Here is a 15482-nt window from a genome sequence, read left to right on the forward strand (position 1 = left end):
CATGAGCGCTGGGAGTGTTCCTTATGTTGCAACAGTGTTTTCATTTGCATTTACATTTCATCCTTCGCTCGGGCCGCAACCGGTAAGTTAGGTTCAAACTTACCAAAGTCACATTGGAAACTTGAACTAAGTATCTTAAGGGTGTAGTCTAGGGGGGTTTGAACTTGTTCTACGTTTTCGGTGACTTTATCGGCATCCGGTCGGCAACAGGTTCCAGACGAGCGTGGAACGCCACTTTGTTGAGCACGGGAAAAGATGTAATGTAAAGCCAGAAAAGTGCATCATCTGTTTCATTACCAGCGTCGAAAGTGTAGAGATGACGTCGTGTGCTAAATGAGCGAGATCTAAGTCGGTAATTTCTTCATTTAATTGCAGGGCTTGCCAGCGCTCAACGACAAGACCAAGAGGATCCGTGCAAAACGAAATCAAAGGTTGTCGGTGATGTGACGTACTGTGATCGGTACTGGGAGTGTATCAACAGTCAGCCGGAACTGTACGACTGTCCGAATGGGCTCGTGTTCGCCGGCAAGCACCGTGGCGTCACTGAGGGTTGTGACTATCCGTGGCGATCAAACTACTGCGACGGGAAGCAGCTGGCAAGTAAGTATGCTTGTTGATGGTAACGTTCTTATATTGAAGTTTAGGTGTCCATCTCGAACTGATGCCTAAAGAAATAGGAACAAAAGTAGTGTTAAAAGTAGGTTATAGACTAAACTAACCTAAGCTCTTGTTATGAGCGTTGACAGAGAAGGAAGATAACTTCAACGATTCCAAGCCCATATATTTTAACCGTACTAAGTATGAAGGATAATGATACTGAATTATATGAGGCGCCAGAAAGCAATCCTGATGGAGCACTTATGTACCTACTAGTGTCTTGTGGTTCAGCCTAAAGCAGCAGGAGTCAACACAACACAGACATATTCGACTATGCAGCTAAAATCACTTCCAGACTTACAGGATCATAATAAGACCCTTGCGAATGAGGTTTTTTGAACAGTTTTTTTTTAAACATCTAGTGGGCAGACACAGAGATTTTTCAATAGAGGGTTACATTCAAGCCGTGGATGACGTGAACATGACAAGGATAAGGAATCAAAAATAACGTACGTGAAAACGTTTGAACTCGCACAGCATATCCACTGCACTATTTGATCGACTAAAAACACGTGTAATTTGGTTTGATTGCAATAATGTCATTCAATCCTCGAAACACCCCTACACCAATCCACAAACCAGCTAAGCATAGCATTTAAATATGCATTTCCTAACCATTGTACTACGTCAACCAGCTGCCAAACTCGTTTGCTAGCGCACGTAAGCGCATATCAGAGAAAGTGGTTACGAACAACTGCGAAACAAACGTTTCTTTGAAGTAGCAAACGCTGCGCGGGTATGGATATGGATCGCACAGTGCCCCAAAAACATCAAACCCAACTAAGTAGAACCAAAAATAAAGGAAAGAAAGCAAAAGAAAACAAACAAACAAACACATTCATACACAGCACAGACTCTCGCACACAACGACAGAAAACTTTGTTTCAGAAATTTTCCGGTGCATTTTCCGGAAATTAACCCAATTCACCGACATTATGCAGCTCGCAAACGGTAACATGAAACCCGTTTGCCAGCCGAATTAGCAACTCCATCAAAGGGTTATACAAGTGCCTTCCTTCCATAGCAGCACACGCTCATTTATTGGTGCACCCAGCAGAGTGGTGCGGATGCCCTAAGCGCATCGAAACAAGGTCTTCCAAGGTGAGACGATGTGGGATCCAAACTTAATCGAGCTCGTTTTTTGTGTGATAGTCTTTGTTCGATTGCGCGCGCTTCTTTTCGTAGGGCAGGAACTGAGCGAACCTCCACACCAGGGTTTGGTGCTGCATGGACTGCAGGTTTGCGATGTGCAACAAAATTGCTGAAAATTGAGTGCACTCGAACGTGCTGTAGTGTTTGGTCGGTAGTACGACTCGCTACCGGCGGTGCCCAGTACAGAGGGAACGGAAACGATTTCAATGGGAAATCGACGAGTAAAACATCACAGTGCTACCGGGGTGGCGAGGGCTTATGGGCCAACGACGAGTACAATGCACGAGTGTCGCTTAGTTTTAAGCAGGGAGCAGGTAATGACCGGTGCAAAGTTTGTCCTTCTGGTGTTGTGTTGCGATGTTGCAAAACCCTACGTCCGTTTCGTCGTATGGTTCGACTGAGGTGGTTGCTTCTGGTCGGGCGATAATTTTAATCCCACCCATACCCACCTACAGTACGTACCCGGTAAATCGGTATCCTCTTCCCGGTACTCCCATTTTCAGACGGTCCGATCTCGACGGAGCACTGTGATTGGTTGTACGGCATCTTCGGTCACGAGACGTCGTGTACGCGATACTGGACCTGCTGGAATGGTACCGCTACCGAGCAGCTCTGCATCGGTGGTCTGCTGTACAACGAAAACGCTCACAGCTGCGATTGGCCCGAAAACGTTGATGGATGTCAGAAGCACCGTAAGTAAAAATAGTAGCATTCGTTTCTATAGCCTTAGAGTGGAAATGGAGCTGTAAAGAGCTTCATCTTATCTGTGTTTGATTATAATTGAAATGAACTAACCATTTCGCTTAAAAAACAACGAGTAGGAAGTTGTATAAATATTTTTATATTTCATTGTTAATAGACGTATCAGTATTCGAATTGGAACGAGCTGTTTAAAATTCAAACCTTGAAGAAATACAAGATAAGAGTTTCAGTTATTCATTTTATACACTTTCTCAGCACTTTGCAACGATGATGCGAACGGTAATGTCCCGCTAGGAAAGTCTTGCAATCGGTACTGGCAATGTCAGGGTGGCTACCCACGGCTTCAACGTTGTCCTGCCATGCTCGTGTTCGATCGACGTAGTCTGCGCTGTGTCGTGCCACCTACTGAGGACTGTGATGTACCAACCACGCCGCTACCGTTGGAGTACGAACCAGAGCAACAGCAGCAACAGCAGCATGGCAAGGTATGTCTGGTGAAATGAAACGCAAATTATAACCGTTAATTGCTGAAAATTGAAAGTTTTACTGCGCAAAAATGGTTAACTGTGTAGATAATGTTATTTAATCACTCTCTCTGCTTCTCAACAACTCTTTCTTGGAGAAATACTTATAGTCGATGCGTAGAACAGATCTCAGTGTATACTAAACAAAGACATAAGTTGTTTCAGTTGTTAAATTTTGTCTTCTCAACAAGGTGCCATCATCGTGAAAGCTCTCTCTATACATTATGCGATCGTACATAAAAAATTCACAACATTTCTACACATTAATCTGCGTTATAACACGCACTATTACCAATTTGCCACCATTACAAATCCATATCTAATGCCAATGCCCGCTGTTTCTTGCTTTCTCTTTTTCAACCTTCTCTCTGTCTCTTTCGTTCTCTTTTTTTTTCTTTCTCTCTCTCTCTATTTCTGGTTGTTTCACAACTCGCCTGATTCTTTTTCAGGGAAATCCAAACGCTATTCACCAATCGTCCGGCATCGGTGGACTGCAGGGTGGCAAATTGCAATCGGGAGGACGAAACAAGAACTAAACAATCACTGTCAGCCACACATACACACACACACGGTAGATACGCCAGCACGAAAAGTGCAGTCCAAGCGGACGAACGATGAACTTCACTGACCACCCCCGGGGGGCACCGATAGCAGTTACGGTCGTGTGAGGACGAGTGTAGGTGTGTAGGTGTGTATGTGTAGTGGCTGATATTCTCCACCCCAAACTTCACCACCAGCATCCTATCAGTTTTCGTCCCCCCCACTGTTGGATTTTACCCATTGCCCCAGTCACACACTCCCAAGCCGCATCACCAAACTATTGGACGTAGAGTAGAATATACACGTTCAGCTGCCCGGCACAGAAATGAACCGGAATAAGGTGAAAATTGAACATCCAATGGGTGGTGTCTTGTTGCTCCGGAACAAGCACCTTAGCAGTGCCGACATTGTATTTCGTTACCGGCGGACGAACCTTCTGTGTGCGGAATGTGAAACCGGGAAAGCACCCTGTCAATGACAGCCACGGTGCCACGATGGACCAAGGTGGCGGCGAAGTAAATGAGCTAACAACTTACTTAATCAAATACGTCATCTCGTTCTCATCGTCATCGGTGCCGAATGGGTTTCGAAGCGAATTTTAATTCATTCGGCGATTCATTCCGCATACTTTGTCCGCGGAACTCGTCCATTCCCCCATTTTGCTGACATTGTTTCATCGCAGAATCCATCTGTACCATTCCGCACCATCGTGTCTATAATCGTATCCCTACCATTGTCTCACTATTTAAGAATGTGTAACGTACGTTAAGCCGAAGGAAGAGGGCGTAAAATAAAGCGTAAATAAAAGTATAGCTGTAAACACGAGTTCTGTTGGATGGTTGTATTTTTTTTTTTGTCGTTTTAGTCTCTGGATCGGAAATAAAGGATGTCAGTATGAGGTTTATTTTAATCATACTTAGCGGAAGCTGTCGGAAGAAACTTCCCGCGAAGGCGTAAGTAAAAAGTTTTAAAGCCATAAATATCACTACCGTAGCATCTGCGTGCTGCTGATGCATCCGCATCTAATTGCACCGGAAGGCGCATCCGTGACAAGTACGAACGATTTAATATCTTCTCTAATATGACAGTTTTATGGCGGTGACTTACCGGACGAAATGGCAAAAGCGGTGAAAACGCAATGGGTGTGTTTGTGTTAGTGTGTTCTGTTTTGTTTGTGTTCTGCTCCGTGGACGTGTCGGCGAGCAGTTCGTCTTCGTTTGTGGTACACGAGGAAAGCGTTATTTTCTTGTGTTGATTTTGTTTTACGTTCTTCAGCACTGCCCATTTGTGCCCGGTGTCGAGTTGATGGCGGAAGCTAAAATGGAGAGGGAAGTGAATTGCCCTATTGCGGGAATGGTGAAACAATAGATGAAAATTGGCTGTGTGTGGTAGCAGTTGCAGTTGGGCGACATGCTTTCGATTCGTATTTTTTTTGTCTTTTTATGGCCCACAACGGAACGGGAAGAACTTAAGGCCTATACTTGAATCTTTGTCAGTCTCAAGAAATGCCACAATACAGCAGGAATTGCAATGAATTGCACTTCCGAGGTGAGAGAGAGACTTCCCGATACGCATTGTGAAAAGAAATTATGTCTGGTTGTTAATTGCAGTGTTGAAAGTATGGCAATAATCATTTAAACAGTCCAGCTCAAATATTGTGAGTTATAGCTAATAGGTTCAATGCAATCAATATCAGGGTAACTCGTAGTAATCCTGGACTTTTTCAGTTGTGTTTAGTCCGCTTTCATAATTGAAGACCAGACCTGTTAATTCTTGGGGCTTAAGAATGGCTCAAGTAAGAAGGCTAAAATTCTAAGATTGCATCTATCAAATAATGGGTCCATCGTATTTGTATAATTTCATGAATAAGAACTTGAAGCGAGTGATTATTAAAATGCTGTTAATAATTCTAGAATATCAGAAGAATAATTAGACTTTGTCTAGCAGCTTTATAAAATGCTTTACATTGATGTTTACTGATTTTGAGAGTTTCACATGCTGCCATACTTTTTGTATTCCATTGCCTGCTAATTTGAATGGAAAGCTAGCTCTATTCGAGCAAACATCTAAAAGCATACAAAAAAAGCAGGTTGAAGATATCATACTCTTTACCTCTTTACCTCTACCTTTAAGATACCTCTTTGTAAGCTTGTAAGCTTTGTACAAGGCCATGTGATCAAGCTTTTAACAACTTTTTTTTATATTTTATAAGTCCAATAATAAGTTTAAATTATGGCTCATGTTTACTGCCTTCATCATTGCATCCATTTCATATTTGTTGTGTTATTGGTAATTTAGAAGTTTGTGATACTGTTTTGCAGTAGATTCAGCCACTGCTAAGGCTGATTAAATTCAACACTGTCATTCTCATTTTTCATCCCGCAAATTCACACTTTCGGCGGTTGAATTAACGTGTTTGAAGTCCGTCACGCAATAGAAACAAGAAAAAAGAGAGAAAAAATGACCTACTTCCGTCATATTTCAAGCGAGGAAAATAAATTGTGACAAATGTAACGCAACGTCAGTCACATCGATCATGGCGTGAAATTGTGCTCGCCTATTTTCCACCGCAACTTTCGGAACATCCTCCAAACAAAACAAAATGAAATGCTCCTACAAACTCACACACATACAGGAAATGTTCTGGACACGAAGTGAAATTAAAGTCAAACTTTTGGTGTTGATGCGAATGAAAAAGGCCGTATCCATCGCGATCGGCCCCGGGTCGCCATAACACACCACGCCTTGTTGCAGAAGTGTTTTTCACTGTTCCGCGCATTTATGCCGAGGCGTTTCCTTGCGCGACCATGCGGGTTCGGTGTGGCTTTATCGTTAATTTTGGACACATCAACATGAGTTTAATGGCAGCTTCGCAAATTGAAGCTAACGCTACGGGACAGCTTCAGCCGGGTGAAAATGTTACTTCATGTTGGGTCGGAGCTCCTTTCCCTTTTCGTTCGTTTTCTTTTCGGGGGTTTTAAATGTCCACAAGCGGCATTATTATATGATGCTACTTGCTCGCTTACCCTATGCCGGTCTTTTCCGTGCGTGTGTTTGTCGAAAGAAAGAGCGAAAGAGAGAAAGAGATGAAAAAGCAAAAATACATCATTTTGAACATGATCCGCCGTAATTTCGGCTTCCAATAGCGTCGGGGCGGTAGCAGTGTGTCCGCCACCCTTACCCTGCCACCAAACACCTCGGAAAGAAATCTTCATCATAAGTTCCCGCCCCGTTCACCGTTCCGCTTTCGCACCATTGCTTCCCCGAGACCGACCACCAGTTTGTGGTTTTTCCATCCCGCAAGGTTTTACCAATTTTCGAAGCATAACCATATCGTCCCATGCTGAGAAACAACGCAGCAGGACACTATCCGTGCAGCCGCTCACAGCAAAGAAACATCATACCCAGCCGCTGCTCCTCTCCCAGTTCCAGCGTTTCCTCATCCGCCATGGTGCGAACATCTGTGGAAAATCTGTGAAATTAATGCCACAAAAATTACCACTGAATTTAAAATTAATTAAAAATAAAATTTATTGGAAAACTTTCGCGAACCGTTTTGGCAATGGCAATGGATGCTGCGGATGCGAGAGTTTTCTGCCCTGTTGGTATGCTAAGGCGACATGGCATCATCCCAGTGCGGGCCACTCGGTAGGCCAATCGGTTGGGCGCTGTGAAAGCACAATTTCTTGTAAGATCTTTACGGAAGACGTATACACACACACATACCCCCGACCCCACAGTCTGGCCGCCGTCTTCTATATCCGTGTCGGTTGGTACGGTTTTTGCTTATGTCTTTTCGAGTTTTTTAGTGTCTTGTAGTGCTCGTTTTCTTGCTTTTTCAACCATCACTCCTCGCTTAAGGTAAGCTTCGCGGTCGGTGCAGCAAGTTTTCGGTGCTCGGAGTTACCCCAATTTGCTTGCCTGAGCACATCGCGCATAAAGCTAGCCGGGTGGTATAATGCCGCTTATTAGTTGCCCACGGTTGCGACAGCTAAACAGTCCGTATGGCTGAAGTGGGAGAACAAAGCGAAACAAAAAGAAGAATTGTCATTTAATTCTATGTTGTTTTCGAGTTTTTGCTTTGTCTCGCTCTCCCACGGTATCATATCTCATTATCAACATCGGGTGGTAAATTGAGGTGGTACTGTACGGGTGACACGACCGGCTGTGGAACCGAGTGTACGAACGACGGAGAGAACTCGATTGTAAAGTTGTGCCTTCGGGTGTAAAACGGATTTGACCAAAGGGAACAATGTGCCATGCAAAAAAAAGGGGTGAGAGAAAAATTGAGGAACAAAAATAATCAGCAACAAACACGAAACGGTAGCACATCCAGCAGGGATGGTCACCGGTAGCGGCACGGGGCAGTTGATTGTGCTGGGACACCGATAGTGGAGTGGAGCAGACAAATGGAAAAGTTTGGAATGTAAATAAAACTATCCTTCCGAAAGTGTCGTTGGAGATTGGGTTCCGTTCTGGTGCTGGCCGGCGGCGTAAGGACGAACGATCCCCTCGGAGGATTGTGCCATCGCTTGTTTGCCCGTGTCTTATTATGCCGTATTTCATTCGAAGGTTTGTGGCCGTTGTGTTTTTGTCTTCGTTCGCTGTTATTCACCGTCGTTTTTTTTTTCTCGTTTTGCATTGTGTTTTTATTCCCATCTCTATCTTCATCTTTTCGTACCGGAGACAGTAGAGTCGCAAGCTGCTAACCATTGCCGAGTTCGGTTGATATTTTTCGTTGTTGTTGGCTGTGTTTCATTAGGGTTGTTTGTAGCTGCTGTAGCTATTTTCTGGCGGTGGTAAGGTATTTTTGTTTGGTTTTCATTGCAAACTGACCAAGGACGGCATGGTAACTACAGTTCGCAACGAGCGAAGTTAATCTGACTATAAAGAAGGATAGAAAGTAAGAAGCGTTAGTTTGCGTTTTCGTACCAGGGTTTTCTAGCTGGTCAAAAAGGTGTAAAAGGCAAAATAAATGCAGCAACAAAAAAATCAACAGTCATTACAGTTAACAAAAAGAAATGTACTGAGCGTATAAATACAAGAAGCAAATACAAAAATAACAAATAAACAAAAATAAATACAATAAATTGAATTTTAAGACGTGGTTAAAATAAAATTGTTTTAAAATTTAACAAAGTGAACGTACATTGAAGGAAAATTTAAAAAGCGTTACGATTCGAAGCAGGTGTTATCGTGAACGCACAAAAATTAAAAAATTTAATGATATCAAACATTTAATACACGATGCAGATAGTTCGTTGATAATTCTGCACTAATCTTAGAGCAAAACCTGCCTGCTGCTGTTAAACAACACACCTAATCTTTCCAAATTGTTTTTGGCAAGCATACGAATCCTTACAAAGCTAAAGCAAACAAAAACAGCGAATGAACCATTAACATGCTAACGCTTCTTTACACATGCCATGTATGCGGCTATACTAGCCTCTGCTTCCATTCGTGTGGGGGAAAAAAACAACAAAAAATTGAAATATTTACTGAAATTTTATGATCATTACAATGGAGCCGCTATTACTGTTGTGGAATGGATTTTACGGACCCAACACTAACACAAATGCATAGCCACGCGCTAGCTATATGTATAGTTACTCCGCGGTGCAGTTTCGGGAGTGTAATAATTGAGCCAGGCAGTTACGTGGTTTTTGGGGTGGGAATTTTAAATCCCGAGCGGGGTTGGTTTTCCTCTTCATTTTGTCCAACCATCGGTAGCCTCTGGGACGTGTAGTTTTTTTTTTTCAAGTGAAAATTCTTTACCATCGTGTGTGGATGTAAGTGTGCGAGTGTGTGTTGAAACCAGGCCGCAACGTGCATTTTAGTGCCAATATTTATCCAATGTTGTTCCTAGCTGACCTGCTACCACCACCGGCGCTGTGTGTTGCGAGAAGACTGCTGCAAAGATGCCGTTTGCTAAGCCAAGGCTCGCCCGGTTATTACCGTTGTTCGCCGTAATCGTGCACCATTGGTGGCCAACGAAATTGGGTTTGTTTGTTGCTCCATTCCTTCAAACTGCCGTTCCCGAGTCCCGTGCAATTGTCGTTTGCAGCGGGATCTTATAGCTTTATTTTAGGTGTTGTACGTTGTGTTTTCAGAGCCGAGTTCACCTTTCTTTTTTGTCTGTTCTTGCAGCAATCTGAACCATTCCGTTCCGCGCTATGATTCTACCTATCCCTTCGTATGCTGCTGGTTTTGCATGTTTCATTTCGTTCTACTTGCTGTGCTTGTGTGTGTGTGTGTGCGGTTATTGTTTTTGATTGCAAGGCACGATCTTGCGATTCCCGCTTTCAGCACGAGAGCAATGGAGGCGCATCCGTTGCTTCCAAATGCTTTCCAACACATTGCCACGAGTTGATTGGTTTAAGCGAATAAAAATGTAATACTATCCCACAGCTTAAAGAGAAGGTGGCAAATTGGCTGCATGAGAGTGATAGAACCGGAAGCACATAAATTCCCATCCGGGTCTGCACATATCGCTTCCCATGGTTTACATACATGTGTGTGTGTGTGTGTGTACGGACAAAGTGATATTATGTTGTTGATGTCATAAATTTTCTCGACCAAACCCGTCGAAGATTCAGCACCAGGAACTAGGCGAGTTGTCCGTAGCGTCAAACAAAAAAAAAACGATGAAGCGATGATTGTAGGGTGCGAAAAAAGAAAACGGATACTTCAAAAATACCCAACATTCTGAGCTTTCTTCACCACAAAACGAACGTTCACGGCGGGGACGATTCGTAAGGATTTTGTGGCGTAAATTTTATTAGTTGCCCAGTGTACCGTGCGGTCCCAGCATGGCCAGTGCATGTGCTGTGGGATATTGGTAGCGCCTGTGAGTGTACCAGCACGGGCATGGTTGTCATTTTTTGTTGTTGTTTCCTGCTCTTCCGTTAGACGAGCTACCATTACTTCATCGTTCGAAAGCATCCCGATGGGCGTTGCGCGGAAAAAAAGTCAAACGAAGTATTTTGGTGAAAAGTACCATGCGTCTCCATTTCATAACGGATGCTTGCGGTATGTTTGCCTCCTTTTTTCTTTTATCACCATTGTCCCCGTTCTCCGGATGCCCTGTTAATATTGTAGTACTTTGAAATTGTGACGCTACGTCGTTAGGTCGATGGTGAGAAATAACACCACAACAGCCTCAGCCCTGGTGTGGCCGTGATGGAAGGCGTAAATTGAAGCATTAAGCCGACGTGCAAAGGCAGAGCAGTAGATTGAGCGCAAAACGTGCTCACGCTCGACTATAGCAGGACTATCAGTGCTGGGTGGGCTTAACCTTTTGATGAATTTGCGTTTGAGGTGTGGGGGAGACATTCTCAACAGGTTCGTCGTTGTGCGGTAAATGTTGATTAAAAGAGAAACAAGTGCACTGATGGATGCGCAGGAGTGCTTTGCAAGCGCTGGAGGTACAATAATGTAGGTTAGGAAAATAAATAGACATTTATTTGATTCCAACTGGTAAAGTTTTTATACACATTTTTTCAGCTAATATTTTTAAAGTGTATGGTAAATAAGCTGCTCACGCAAAATAACACCGCTGGTAGGAAGTTGACAGCTGCCGATCGGTTTCGTTAAGTTTCGTCAACTGTCGGAAGGTGAGGACCAGGGGTGCTCAAAAACAATTATTACAAATACGGGTGCAACAAAATAAAACAACCTCTCTTTTTTCTACGCTACATCAACTGCAAGTTCGGTAAACATTACTACGAAAGATAATAATCCGCAAATCTGTTCATGGTGCCGTGGCCAGGATACGACGAACCTGGTTATCCCGATTTAGCTGATTCTCGAGAGCACAGTTTCCGCGCGCTACATATTTACCGCGTCACAACCCAACCGTTTTTTTCCTGCGAACGTAGAAAATTGTTATCGTACACGACCATGCCAGCGTCTACCGTGATTCTATCATCCCGATGGACAATCTTGCTTGTCACCTTAGACCGTCACGAGAAGTTCCTTCTCGATTTTCTCCCCGTGTAAGACGCGATAGAGATGGAAACGCGCATAGTTCGAGCAACTTTCCATCGATTTGGAGAAAATTCAGAGGCAGTTAGAAAATGCAGGAGTCACTGAGGAGGAATTTTGTCGGAACTAAAACAAAATAGTAATAATTTAAATGAAATTTTCTTTATTATTTACAATTTGTTGCTGCACCACAATGAAGATCGTGTTTCTTAACGCCGAAGATCAGATAAAAACAAAACAACGACACCTTGATCCGGTTTACAATGTTTATACTCCTATTTTCTGACCATTCCCGCACGTTAAAAATAAATTCTTGTTGCGCATTCTCTTTGCTGCTGTCCACTATTCTGCTAGACCATTCATCGCCACATCTCGTTCGGTACGCGAAGTGCATCCGATCCTCCTGAAACAAGTTGACGGCCGCTTTCAGCTGTCAATGTTCGCCGTCTCTTCCGATCGAGGCGGCTGGGTCTTCCGTCGTGGAGGCCAGGTCCGTGTGACAAAAGCTGCTTTAGCAACACACGCATTTCTCCTTCTTCTGGCGTGACGACCTACTTGTGCTTGCCATTTCTGGCTTACTTGATTTATTTTACCTAGCTGGTTAGTGAGTCGAAAGATTGGTTCGGATGGGATTTTGGGCCGGTTCTTTCACGTGAAAACCGGCGCCGCTACAAGTATAAAACTGGATTGTCCGAAAATCACACCTTCCAGTTATTTTCTGAGCAACATTTCATGCATTGAAGGCCAACATAGTTCGTGTTGTATGAAACTTACGGCTAGTGGGCATGAATGGACAGAACAGAACATTTTATTTTAATTTTAGTTTCGAAGTTCTATTGGGCACCTAATTAAGTGATGTCTTTATTTTCCGATGGATTAATGCAGAATCTACGGATAGATCCAATATGTTTTGGGACGAGAGAAATTTAACAACAAGTTCTATTACTATTTGGATAAAGTTTTGGGCCACGGGATTACATGATTGTTGCTTGGGAAATGACCACAACAGACTGTATAAAAATCTTTCATTGTTGTGTAATTAATCGAAAGTCACACATTGTGACTTGATATGTTCTGAATTATTTTTGAGTATGCATGAACTTGACTTTGAAGTTGAAAGTTAGTCCAGGTCAAGTTAATTAAAGTGTTTTGAAGAGTTTTTATATTATAAATAGCGCGATGTATAGATCCTTTTCAAATTAAGTCCTTATCAAAGAAAGATTGTTTTTAAAATGGTTTCTGTATTTTGCCTTTACTTTCATTGTGAAAAGAGTAAATTTTATTGCGTGTGGATAGAACAGGCTCCAATAAAAACTATGCTACCATTCCGTAGTATCATATCGAACGTTCCAAACAAAAGTGTGTGACCGAGACTTACCTGAAATTCAGAACAGTTACCTTTCACTACGTCTAGTTACAAAAGCGCATTGGAACAAAAAATGGCAAGAAACATGCTATGCCGGCGAACCAGATGCAATCGTCTGTCGTTTTGTTGGTTTCTTATTTCTGTGTTTGACCACCGGAAATACGGTCAAAGTCCGAGTCAGCAACACAATAATGGTGAAATATGGCTCCATTGCTACTGGATGGCGCAGACATAGAAGAAGAAAAACCGAAAGTATGACACTTTGACCAGACACAAGAGCCACATGCGAAAATTGCCACCTTTCTCTGCTTTTGAATGTTTCAGCGTTCTTGGCGAGATAGTCGACCATTTACCACCGTGCAGAAAAGTACTTCTTCACTACGGATGGACAAACAGGATGCGTCCCAAAAAAAAGAGAACGAAACCGTACACTACATAATCTCGAAGAAGGTAGGATACAAGGGTAGAATAGTACGCGGGGATGAGTGGGATAGAGCGTAAATGCATTCTGTTGAAGCACATCCTCGACAACACAGCCGTTAGTGCCCGAAAGAGCCAGCACAAAGGATCAGCAAGTATGGCCTCGTTGAGCTGCGCTTGGGTATCGTTTAATTAGTTTAATGGTCACCTGGAATTTTCTGCTCAAAATAAATTACTCTCGATACAAGCGACCACGTAGCTCATTAGGGCAGCGGGTTCCGTTTCTGCAGCAGTTGGTAAAGCTACCGTTACGCCATCACGCCACGAGACTTGGTTCTCCCGTGGTTTGGTTAGTGTCAGGTTTCGGAAGGAACTGCAACGTTAATTATTTTACTGCAACTCACACACAATAACACAATCTTGCCAAGGTTGGTTCATGGCCGGGTATCTTTACTTTAACCATTTATTTTCATACTTTTTGTTATGTCTGAAGCAGCTGAAACAACAAGGTATATAAAAAAAGACTATCTCCACTGACGAAATACCTCATGAATAGTTTCATATTTCGAATAAAGTGACGGAATGCAGCAAACTCTAACGCACTCTTCAACAAAACTAAAAATCGAAGAAAAAAATTTTGGGTGGAAATGTAATGGAACATGAAGTTAATTTTATTGGTAATTTTATGGTAACATCTAAATTTATTACTTCGCATTCAAAGATTTCGTAAGCAAATTTTATATCAAAACAAAAAGAAATAGCTAAAATTGTTGCTGTTATGATTTTATTTCTTTTGTTTCATGTTTTCACAGATGATTGTTCTATTTTGCGCTGAAAAAAATTGCTTGTGTTACGGAAATTCCACTGACGTGGAATATGCAGCGCAATATGTGAATCTGTATTTCAATTTGCTTTAAACAAGTGTAAGTTGATGGAACGATTGACGTCAGCAACCGTTCCAGAAGCTTTTTTGCAATAAGAGCATCCATTTGAAGAGCTGAATGAATGAATGAATGAAGGAATGATAGAATGAATCTGTATGCGTTACCTAATTTGTTAAAAAGATAGCTGAAATAAGGCAAATTGGTAATATTGTGTACTTTTCTGAATATTAGCACATCATATAACGAATTAGGTTAACTTGCTTGAAACTCAACCGCAAAACTCGCAAGGTTTTTTTTGCTGGAACCCCCACTAAAAACATGAAGGCGTGGCAGGGTTCGGAACTGATTTGTTCATGCATCTACGATACAGGGCCACAGGCCGTGCTATCAGACGGTGACAATTGTCTCCGAGACTTTCATGAAGTAGCTCAATCCAGCAAAAAAGCTACGTTTCTTCGAGAAATTTCTGCGCTCATTTGTTTGTCTACGGCCTGCTCGATGCTTTTTTTTTTATTAAACTGTTGAAAATAATTTTATTTTAAACTTGAAATGACTTGTGCATATGGTTAAAAGTTGTGTTTATGAACAAATGATGGCAGAACGACAGCCAAAATGTAGCAACTTCATACACGCGATGAAAACGGGATACCGTTTTTTATATATGGACTTTTCATCGCATTTCATCGAAAAGTCTCGGAGAAAAAAGTCTCCCAGACAATTGTCACCGTCAAATTGCACGGTTAGGTTTACTTGCTTCTGATGGTCTGATAATGCCAATTTCATAACACTACAGGTTCACCAAGCGGTTCCAACGCTCCAACGCAACTTCCCTCAGTGCACAAAAACTTAATAATCACTTAATGAGATCTGCTGTAGTATTTTTTTAACAAATGTAATCTTCCAACTCGATTCGGTGCAACACTTTAACAATTCAACACCAAACAAAAAGTTATGAAGTTACATCCCAAGAGAGGTCAGACTTAATAAATAAGGAAAATATGTTTTTCAATATAAAAAACGACATGGCAACAAAAACTATATATATTTTACATATTTTATAATTTACGCATACCAAACGCAGCGAAAATTTGGTTTCGAGTTACTGAACGATCACAAAACGAATTGTACCAAGCGCAAAAGGTTTGAAAAAACAAAAACCTGTATGAGAAAGTACAATAGCAGTTTCGCTTGAACCATTGTTAGATTCGTACTGAAGGCAAAATGTAGATATTTTGTTCCAACACAAACCAGCGA

At 42.3% G+C, this 15482-nt stretch overlaps 1 protein-coding gene across 1 annotated transcript in view; it reads left to right on the top strand.

Annotated features, from left to right (window-relative positions):
- The window catches only part of LOC128719293 (protein obstructor-E-like), a 37845-nt gene extending 34274 nt beyond the window's left edge, over positions 1–3571 (top strand). Inside the window, exons 2-5 of the mRNA XM_053812918.1 lie at positions 376–600; positions 2313–2501; positions 2767–2996; positions 3485–3571. Of these exons, the coding sequence (XP_053668893.1) occupies positions 376–600; positions 2313–2501; positions 2767–2996; positions 3485–3571 (731 nt within the window). The remainder of the gene's footprint in view (positions 1–375; positions 601–2312; positions 2502–2766; positions 2997–3484) is intronic.
- Positions 3572–15482: the final 11911 nt, after the last annotated feature.

Source organism: Anopheles marshallii, chromosome 2 (assembly GCF_943734725.1).
Source record: "Anopheles marshallii chromosome 2, idAnoMarsDA_429_01, whole genome shotgun sequence".
NCBI lineage: Eukaryota > Metazoa > Arthropoda > Insecta > Diptera > Culicidae > Anopheles > Anopheles marshallii.